The 11621-nt window shown below is 42.2% G+C and overlaps 1 protein-coding gene across 2 annotated transcripts in view; it reads right to left on the bottom strand.

Moving 5' to 3' along the window:
* Positions 1-806: 806 nt before the first annotated feature.
* LOC106819080 (tribbles homolog 2-like) overlaps positions 807-11621 on the bottom strand; it is a 21970-nt gene continuing 11155 nt past the window's right edge. For both annotated transcript variants that reach the window (XM_014823744.1, XM_014823750.1), the window contains exons 4-6: positions 6839-6974; positions 5904-6124; positions 807-5320 (exon numbers count right to left, since the gene is read on the bottom strand). In XM_014823744.1, coding sequence (XP_014679230.1) covers positions 5212-5320; positions 5904-6124; positions 6839-6974 — 466 coding nt within the window. In that variant the 3' untranslated portion in view covers positions 807-5211. The remainder of the gene's footprint in view (positions 5321-5903; positions 6125-6838; positions 6975-11621) is intronic.

The following is an 11621-nucleotide window of genomic DNA, read 5'->3' as shown; positions in this document are numbered from 1 at the left end:
CTTGTGTTATGGAATTACCTCTACTATAGTGCATTGCTCTACCTCTCCCTCTTTCTGCCTACGCCCAATCTCTATTGATGTCTTCGTCTAAATTTCGGGCAACGGCATCCTGAATCCTGAATTCTTACAACTTTCCCCCATCACTGACGCAGATAAGGTCTATGTCCCCCTGACCTCTGTCTGACCTGGCTCGTTTAGCTATTTCTGACTAATATATATATATATAGGGTTAGGGTTACAGTTAGGGTTAGTCAGAAATATCTAAACGAGCCAGGTCAAACAGAGGTCAGGGGGACATAGACCCTACGAGCATCACTGACCGCCATATATATCGCTACTATAACGTCCAAGAATGTGCTCTTTACCATGAAGGACCAAGGGAGAAGAAGAGAGAAAGGTATGGGTAAGTATCTTGTAAAAAGACTGACTATAATAAGTCAAGTTCGTCTAGTTTCCTACAGTCAGTTGATAACCGTGTTAATCAAGCTTATTTTGTAAAAGGAAGTGTTAAAGTTGTAATTTTTGCGGTCGTCAATGTGTTGACTAATTAAGGTGATGCAAAATAAGTGAAAAGAGCGTAGTTGTACATTCCCACTGTCATTTACGCATGAATTTTGATATATAATTTGAATGGTTTCTTACTGGGAAATATGTTTAGTGTGAATACTTGACAATGGTCGAAATGTTCCGCTTTGTGTAGAGCACTGAAAAATGAATAAAGTTTTCTATTTAGTATCTTAATTGTTTTTCTGGTCGGCAATAACTACACATGACAAAGCCAGCAAATAAAACATTCTACAGAGACGATAATTTCAACATTTATTTTGAACGGCAATACTTTCACTCCTGAAGAATACGGCGTGGTTCGTACAGAAGTGTTGTGCAACGACTGGGACACCACGAGTAACAACAACACTAGACGGACAGGCGGTGATACGGTTTATCGTACCGGCGCGTAGCGCCACATATACGTTACATCGCTACTGCATTATCATCTTTTATATGTTTTCCAGGAGAGTATGTGAAGTTTTACGAGCGCAACGGGCCATACCGCGTTCACCGCTCAGCCTACACAGAGATGCAACTAAAGACAAACTCCAAACTTTCCATACAGCGTCGAGCGATTTCAGAAACAGGATATATTTGCATAAAACCCAAAGGTCAGCTTGGGATCAGCACCTGTCATTCATGTAGTGCGATCATTATCAGGTTGTCCGGACACATGCTTGCATAAGGGGGTGATAAATATATGTGTGAGAAGAGAGTGCGCGCGCGCGCCTTTGTTTGTTCGTGTGTGCCAGTGAACTGATGAATGAAAGATATGAACAGAGAGAAACGGAGAGGAAGGGAACAGATAACTTATACGTGTCATAACGAGCAGCCATCTACTTCACGCAACTTGTGAGATCAATCTTCTCTTGCACACTACTAATGATGGTTGTTGCAAGACTAGCCACAGAACAGACCAGATCATACAACTGCAGCGTTATGGTTGCGCCATCCACCAATAACCACGTATAGCGCTGCACCCGTAACGTGAAGCAGCAATTCCATCAAAAATGCATAAATTTCCATTCTCAGCCTAAGGAGCATGCGAACTCCCGCGTGAAACGACGTCAGCACACATTACGATAACGCATTACGACGTACTAACATCGCACACCCTCTTGAATGGTAAAGATTTACCAGACCAGAAGTTTTCCCAATCTATTGAAACGTCCAGGTCGTTTATATCACGTCAAGGGACACCAACCGTGTTAAATCTGCATTGGCAATGTAGTCAGGCGGATGCATGATGATATACCACTCGCCTATACAGAGCTTTAAATTAGCTACCCTCTAGCGCGCGAGCGCGAGCGCTCTCCCTCTCTCTCGCTCTCGCTCTTTCTCTCTCACTCTTTCTCTTCACAGAAACTGTGGCGCTAAAATCAACAGCTGCTTCACAAGCATTTATGTATGTCACAAGCATTTATTTTACCGCTGAAGTGTGGGATCCGCAAGTGATATTACCATCTGTACAGCAGGCCATTTCTAGAGTGCTTCTGAATAGCAGATACACAATAGCTACTACTACCACATAACTGACGAGCATCTACATACGTGCAGTGCAGACGGTTTACACGGCAGAAGATAGTCGCGTGACGATAGACCGACTATACTGATTACTGTATTTGTATGAAATTCAATTATGAAGATTTCGTAGCAAAACTGCACTTGTAGGTTTGCAGGTACATTGCATCATCACTTAACACCACAAATTAATAGTTTTAGTGTGTTACCAAGGCCTGCTCTCGTAAAAACCATGTTAGCAGCATCTTTTACAAATTGATGATTATAAAAACGTATGAACTAGTGTGATTTGCGGTTACAAAATAGGTCTTTACAACGTTCCATAGACGTAAATACGCGAACGTTTACATCGGAAAACAGTTATAGGAGCTGGCAAAGTTTTAGTATGCTCTACAACACGGCACGCGGAACTCACTGCACACATGTACATGTCTGCGGAGATAAAACAAAGAAATTATACTGCGGTTTCTACCCAGAAATGTACATATGTACGATAAGTGCTGTAATATACTGTACTATAATGATGACGACTGGCTTTGGATGCCTGAACAGCACACACTCAACATTCATTAAAATATTGTATACGCACAGGTAAAGATACACAGAACACACTTATCAGAACGTAATTAAATCGAACAAGTCCTATTTTAAACGGTTTAACATCTTGATGACATCTACAAAACATAAACAGGTGCCAAGTGTGACAGCAATAGTTAAGCATCCACAGTCGCAGTTTTAGACCAAATACAGAAAATATGAAAACATATAATCTTGTCAGTTGAATCCAAATTACACTAGGTGAGCCTTGTGAAGTGTTGTTACGTTGCACAGTCAGTACACATGCTTGCAAATCCCTGCGCACATTCACTGTTATGTGTTTTTTGGAAACGGTAACGACACAGGGGCCAACTAGCCCTGGTTGACACACACTACAAAATATGTGACGATATCTTACTGCTGCTACTACTACATGTACAGCCACGAGTACACTGCCGTGCCTAGACATATTCAAACAGCACAGAGACATGGAAACTACAGGCACAGCTAATGTATACCTATTGGATTTGTTGTGCATCTTAGACTTGTGGTATAAAATTCACTTGCACGTGACAGCATTTGACTTTAGCTCGTACTTCTACGCGTAATGTTTAATGCCAATAGACGAACGACAATCAGAAAAATAACCAAAAAATCTGAAGCAGAGAACAGAACAATAAGTAGTACTCGGCAGTAACCAATAGAGAAACGCTTTTCAATACCTACAGGCACGTAACAAGTGTGTGAGAGCAGCCAGACAACGCGTAAGACAACAAGTCAAAGCAAACTGGTCCCAATTTATCCAATAAACCTCAATAGAAAGCATGTATGAAGTTGATCATGCGTTACATTGGGAGAAGATTACGTACTTTCAATAGTAAACGCTGTGCAGCAAATACGTCTCCTAATTAAACTTGCATTGGTCACTGCCGTTAAAACAGCCACTTTTAATTCTATTACTATACTATTGCAATGCACATAACCGGTGACTCACAAGTGTGAGGGATCAAGTGCTAGTGCGGAAATCCATACGGAGCTCCAACCCTACCAGGGCTTTTATCGGTCCGTTTAGAGGTATTCATGCGGTTTGCGTAATAGTAGAACATATCGTAGCTGTAACTTTGAAATTTGCTCGCATATATATAGCACAAGTCTGTGCCCATCCTATTATGCCACAGTGTAGGTGAACTGTCCTGCCAATTAGGATATGATAATGGCGAATTTCGGAATGACCACACACCCTATTTGACGGACCCGTACCATGCATGTATGACTACTCTGATGGGATGCACCCAGACTTAAGGTATGCGGCTTACTGGATTCAAAGTAAGAAACAAGATATACTAAATTTAAACTTACTCAAGGCTTGATATTAACATACCATAATATTGCAGTCAAACGTTTGACAAATTCACAAACCACTGTCTTTAAAAGAAGTTCCAGTCGACTTAGCAAACAGTGAGGTTTAAAAAGAACACAACAGTATCAGTTCAATAATTTAGTTTTTCATGTTGTGTGATGCTTATTACTATAAGTGCTACTTGAAAAAGTAATCTGTTACTAAAAATTGCATGTGCTACCATCAAATGTACATTAATATCAAGTCTTGCCATCTAAAACACTCATTTTATCAAACGTTAGTTTCCACAGGTCACTTTATGACATAGTTGCTCCCGCTTCATAGGCAGGATAATTACTATCATTTAATAAAACATTACACAATTAAAAATGCAAACGACAGTGCTGAACATGTTGAAAGAGAGTAGATGCTAACAGAATCTTGTCAAACTTAAGTTGGACATATCGCCGTATTACATATAAAATACTTGGGGTCAGATGTGGAGTTTTGTTACTATGATACCATTCACCCACACTGAGACAGACAAACACTCGGCTGGCTGACTTGCTGCTCAGAAGAATACAGCTTGTGAGCCGAAATGAGAAAATACTCGCGTGCACATAACGCACGCACACATCCGTACACATGCTCACACATTCAAGCCACGCCCAGACTCACCCATGCACACCTCATATGCTCTCTCCTATCTTTACCTCTAAATCATAGTAGAACTGATCGAATTTGATGAACAACTGTACACATATTCTTACAAGTTAGGCATAGTTTACAGAATTTAAACTTTGTATCTTCTAACAATCCAACCACAGAGATCTTTGTCAACTTCTGTACATTTGTAATTACTATTTGCCTCTTATTTACAACGATGAAAGTACACGCCTGTAAAACCTGAAGCACGCAACATGACAAAAATCCTCACTCCCCGCACCTACAGGCCAAACGACTTCACGGTACGTGCCTCTACATCATACATGCCACGACGCACTAAGCACGCATCGAAAACGCCTACACAGATTTTTCACACTCAACGTCATGTACCGTGAACCATGCTAAAATTCAACGGGCGCACAACGGCCAGACACACATACACACACATCACAACAACTGTAAGCATGAAACAGCGATGGCGGGTATACGCACAAACACGTCCATGCGCACTAGAGCCGGAAAGTCGCCGTCCACCACGCGACATGTCCACGGCTGTGGACTAGATGTGAAATGATTGGCGTTGTTGCTGTTGGCGCAGTTCATGTGAACCAATCATCGTCGCTCACAATCTCTCTCGGCACCAACTGCTCTACATCCTTAGCATCCTTGTCCATCCGGGGAAGGCTGAACGAGTGTCTGTTGTTAAACCTGCACATGGCACAACAAATCAATTATAGACAACGTTTACTTTTGATATTCATACAAGCGCAAAAAGCAGAATTCATGATAAAGTATCAACCCTCACTGATTTGCAGGCACTGAAACAGCAGCTGAGTAAAAACGTAACCTGGAACATCTCAGATGATTCTGTATCTACACCTAATCTCAACTATACCAAAGGTGATATGCTCCTACTCATTACATATCGTGATCTGTGGGAATTTGAACGGGCAACCACGATGAGGAACTATAACTTCCTAAATCTAAATTAACTAATATCCTAATTTGGTCTTTGAGAATGCAATTTTTAACAGAATCACTGCAAATACGACAGAGCTCAATACTATAATTTACCATATGTTACGATCAAGATTTTGCCACGAGCAATCACTTCTCACAATATTACCTACTTCCAACATGACTAATCTAAATAGTTTCAACTACGGCAACCTGCATTAAACAGCCGAGATCGGACGAGGGTATGGAATCGGCCGCGGCCTACCGAGTGTCGAAACAAGGTAGTCAATTAAGTCGTGCAATTAAGGTAGGACTGGCGACGCCATCAACTCACCAAGGATGTTCGAGCACCTCTTCTGCAGAGAGGCGCTGGGCGGGCTCGCGCCGCATCAAGCTGTGTATGAGGCTCTTGGCACGTGACGACACCGTGTCCGGGATCGTGTACTGGCCCTTGCGTATTTTGCTGAACAGCTTCGTCGGCTCAGTGTCGTGGAATGGGTAGCGGCCGATGAGCATCGTGAACAGCATCACACCAAGGCTCCAGACGTCTGCTCCCTGCATTGCAAACGAGGAGCCAACATGCATTAGTTCACCCGACTGTGGTCAGACGCAGCGTGTGGTCTCACAGAAGCAGAGATGCCAACACATATTTGAAGCAATCTGTAGTTTCTGGTCATCAAATGAGTAGTTCGAGGGTCACGTAGTGACCCGAGTTTGCTAGGGGGGTCCGGCATGACCCCTGGAAAATTTTTTGATTCTGAGATGCAATTTCCTGCAGTCTGAGGGTCAAAAATGACAATAAATTGACAAAAAATGACAATAATTGACAAAAAAAAAATAAAAAGATCACAGTGAAATTCGTAGTTTGATACAAACTGGTCGTAGTGGTGCAAAAGGAATAGAAATTCGTATAAAATACGGATAAATCGTAGTGGTTGGCATCTCTGCAGAATCTATAGTTGATAATGAGCTCGCGATACAACTTCTTATAGATACCTAGTGTGATATGATCACAAATGGTAGTGTACACTCAAACCACATTGTAAAATACAATTATGGACGCCAAGCTGGATTGCAAATACATGGGCTTAACAAAGCAACTTTTCCCACAACAACAGGTGGTACGCTGGTACATGTGTCCTGTACAGTTACTTATTTTCCCACAATATGCACATGATTGTTAACATTTACCCAACATTATGGCAATGCCAATGTCTGTGGTATATTCCTTATTTCTTAGCGAACTTGCCTTGCATGCTAGCCACTCACCTTGCCCGAGTAAGAGCTGGTGCTATTAAGAATCTCTGGGGATGCATATGCAGGACAGCCATGCTTGTCTGATAGCATGTCATCTTCCTCGTCCAAGACCCACGCATCGTCTAGGCTGTCTAGCTTCAGCGACGTCCTGCAATTCAAAATGTGTGCCCGTGTAACTATCGTGATTATCTTATATAGTCACAATAAATGAGCAAGCAAGAAAGGGGATAGTAGCTGTTTGTGTTCAATATACATTAAAGGATTGTTTTCGAGGGAATAGACAAAGAACATAGAGAGAAAGGGAAAAAGAGAAAATGGCAGATTGTATACAGGTGAGAGGGAGAGAGCATGAAAAAAGATAATTACTATTTTATACATGTGCACAGATAGCGGGCCAGGTAACATATACAGGTATTGCATACAGGTAATAATTATTTCTATTCTGTGTAAATCTGACGAGCAGTTAAACTAACACATTTAGGCCACGATTTAGATGCACGTCACATACAATTTTAAATACAAACAAATGCTACTCTTGATACAAATGTATAAACATTTAATTACAACAGTATACAGTTTTTCATAACTACATACTCATATCATTTTGTAATAGAACAAGTTTCATATCTGGCATGTTTGCATTGTTTTGTAGGGAAGGTTTTTGTACGTCACGCGTTACATGTCGGTCAATTATCTTCCGTGCTGTGCATCATCTTGCATGCTACAGTTTAATCAGTGCAAAGGTAGGGCTTCCTATAAGCGGAACTAAACCATAGGAAAACAGTCAAATCACATTCTACTGGAACTATTCAAAAGCACTGAGAGTTGGGTTCTCTGCAATGTTCGCTTGATAACAATAAAAATTGTATGGTTCATGTTCGCTCATCCATTGCAGAATTTTTTTTATAAATGCAGAAACTTGCATTTAATCACATGTGGACAGGTGTAGGGTGTTGGTTAGTGTGGCACAAAGGGTCGTTGTCGTATCAGGTACTACATATATGTACCGCGAGGTAGTTTTAGGTCGTTTAGTTTTATGTTTATATTTTTATATGAGGTATGTTTAGGGTTAGGGTTACGGTTAGGGTACACTTCTGTAGTACAAGTCTGGTACACTTTGTGTATACATATATGTATCTCGGGTACATATATGTAGTACCTGATACGACAACGACCCCTTCAGCGTTACTGTGTGCGCTAGAGGCTGATCTGCACTCGAAATGTTCTGTGGCAGTGTAGACAGGAGATTGGGGCGATGCTGAGCATGTTAGTTGTGTAAGTGCAGTCGCCCTCAGTGGCACTCGCTAAGTACTACGTATTACTAGATACACTCAAACAAATAGCTCACATCATGTCTTCCCACCAAAGGTGGCATATATCCCACCACGAACACCCCAAAACACCTCGGGGAAAAGTATATGGAGCAATTATTACTAATAATCGTCACCATCTACTGCCACCATGAATAACAGGTAAAAGACACTAATGCTGAGAGGGTCTATGTCCCCCAGGGTGCCGGAACGTACCCTGGTACTATCTAATATGCCGGACCGTATCTCGCCTACTCCACTAACGAGTCTAGGGAGTCGCCTACGTCTACTCCCTAACCCTAACCCTAACCATATCAAATAGTTACCAGGGTATGTTTCAGTATTCCGTACCGTACCCAGGATACGTTCCGACAGTACCCTGGGGGACATAGACCCTATGAGCGACACTAATAATGCTCATAGGGTCTATGTCCCCCAGGGTAATGCCGGAACGTACCCAGGTAACTATTTGATATGGTTAGGGTTAGGGTTAAGGGGTTAGGGTTAGGGAGTAGGCGTAGGCGACTCCCTAGACTCATTAGTGGAGTAGGCGAGGTACGGTCCGGCATATTAGATAGTACCAGGGTACGTTCCGGCAGTACGCTGGGGGACATAGACCCTCTCAGCGTTAATATGGCATGTTTAATTATTCGTCGGTGATTAAATATGATAATTACTCACACTGTAAATCTGACAATTCACACACCCTTTCTATCTACAGAAAATAACATATGAGTACCTATAATATTATGCATATATTTGATTGTAGTAAGTGTTGACAAAAATGGATATGTAGTGTGCTCATTATTAGTGCTGAGAGGCTCTATGTCCACCAGGGTACTGCCGGAACGTACCCTGGTTACCGTCCATATAATTCAACGTGATTTATATGCTCTGCTGGTACTATCATAATCTAATATGCCGGACCGTACCTCGCCTACGCCACTAACGAGTCTAGGGAGACGCCTACTCCCTAACCCTAACCCTAACCATATCAGATAGTTACCAGAGTACGTTCCGGTATACCAGACCGTACCCAGGGTACGTTCCGGCAGTACCCTGGGGGACACAGACCCTATGAGCATTATTAGTGTCGCTCATAGGGTCTATGTCCCACAGGGTTGTCCCACAGGGTACTGCCGGAACGTACTACCTAATATGCCGGACCGTACCTCAATCGCCTACTCCACTAACGAGTCTAGGGAGTCGCCTACGCCTACTCCCTAACCCTAACCCTAACCCTAACCCTAACCATATCAAATAGTTACCTGGGTACGTTCCGGTATACCGGACCGTACCCAGGGTACGTTCCTGCATTACCCTGGGGGACATAGACCCTATGAGCCATATTAACTTCCTCTTTGTTTGAGTACAACCAAAGACCCTATATACTTAGTTACGTATATACAGCATATAGGGTCTTTGGTATAACTAGTAAGACGTAGTAACGTGTGCCACCAAGGGCAACTGCACATAAACGGTTCACGCCCCCTTTTCATTTGCCTTACTCATACACACCACTGTATCAAAGTGCGTCGCAACTCGCATGTAACTTGGAGCTCAATGATGGCGCATGCAGCCTGGCTAAATAGAAACGCGTACGCATGACTCAGCCTAGCCAACGCGTTCGACCCTGAACGGTCTTGGCCAACCAACCAACCAGCCAACCAGCCAGCTACGCAGCAACTCCCAATTAGGAGCGATAGCAAGCGTCAGAAGCATCCAGAACTCACCCAGCTGGCGCAATCGCGCCGTTAGTCAAAGTGCGTAGTAACGCTAGCAAATATGTCATCCGGGCTTTGAACCGTTGCGCAATTGCGAACGTTGCTTGTGCGCCGTGTCGCAACGTACGCCGTGTACCAAAAAATGGCACGCATGCAGGTATTGCAACACTTAGTGAGCGCCGCCTTCGTACAGTATAATGGGTCACAAGGAAGTTGTACTATAGCGCATGCGCGCGAATGTAAACCACTATTCTATTGAATTATATTAGACCTCTAGCAAAGAGCGCTTTCGAAAAACATATCGCTACAGTGCTACTTTTAACCATCTCTCGATTTGTATTGACCATGGAGCAAATACACGGGCGTGTTGAATTACCTTATGTTCTACTTAAGCACGACTGCATAAATTAATCTGGGGGTCGTCTTATTTCTATTAAAAAATATCGTAAACCTTCAGGCGATTTCACATTTCAGTAGTAACTCGCAGACCACACAACCGCTTCCACAATAAATTGGATACTGCTACTGCCAGTATGGCTCATAGTCATAGGGTCTATGTCACCCAGGGTACTGCCGGAACGTACCCTGGGTACGGTCCGGTATACCGGAACGTACCCTGGTCACTATTTGATATGGTTAGGGTTAGGATTAGGGTTAGGGTTAGGGTTAGTGTTAGAGTTAGGGTTTGGGTTAGGGAGTAGGCGTAGGTGACTCCCTAGACTCGTTAGTGGAGTAGGCGAGGTACGGTCCGGCATATTAGATAGTACCAGGGTACGTTTCGGTATACCGGACCCTACCCAGGGTACGTTCCGGCAGTACCCCGGGGGACATAGACCCTCTCAGCGCCAGTATGATCGACAATATTAAAAATGTTGTTATCTTTGTAGTTTTAACGTATGCACCACGTATTACCCACATTAACTTTAATGTTTTTAAGCTCATGCACACCAGGTGCCTTAGCTGAATTTATATGACTCCTTCATAATCCACATCACAATGCTGCTGGATTCTATATTATAGGCCCTATCGTCATTATTAACACTTTATTATGCAAAACATCATTGTTTTAAAACTAACTTATTAATGTTTCAAGGTAATATTTTGTTTTTCTAATTTTCAATCAATTATTTGTTGTAAACATGTAGAATACACATGGGATAATCCATCACAGGCAAAATTTCACGAAACATCCTGCATGGAACATCAAGAAAATGCAAAGAAAATTATTGTACATTGTGCAAGGATCTGATCTTACTAGACAGATGCGGCATAAACATATGGGAGGGGGATATGTGTCAAAATTCAAATGTTCAATTGATCGATTAATTGTTCAATTGAACAGTCGTTTAATCATTCAAATGTTCAATTGATTGATTGATTGTTCAATTGAACAGTCAATTTAACCATTCAAACGTTCAATTGATCGATTGATTGTTCGATTGAACAGTCAATTTAATCATTCAAACGTTCAATTGATCGATTGATTGTTCAATTGAACAGTCGTTTAATCATTCAAACGTTCAATTGAGCAATTAAATAACGAATTGCCAAATTGAATCGCCGAATTGACGATTTGACGAATTGACAAATCAAAGGCACGAATACTGAATAGGCGTATTGAATCATGGAATGGAGCAATTGCCGAGGCTCGTCTATCGCCAAATCAAACGTGATCAAATCAAATCAATCTAGATACATACAAGAGCCGCAGAGCGTCTGGGCTCTTCTGAGGTCTGTTGCTACGATTATAAACGTAAATTT

This window comes from Priapulus caudatus, unplaced genomic scaffold, assembly GCF_000485595.1.
Source record: "Priapulus caudatus unplaced genomic scaffold, Priapulus_caudatus-5.0.1 Scaffold38, whole genome shotgun sequence".
NCBI lineage: Eukaryota > Metazoa > Priapulida > Priapulimorpha > Priapulimorphida > Priapulidae > Priapulus > Priapulus caudatus.
Note: the sequence above shows the minus strand (reverse complement) of the source record. Positions and strands in the feature narration are given on the sequence as shown.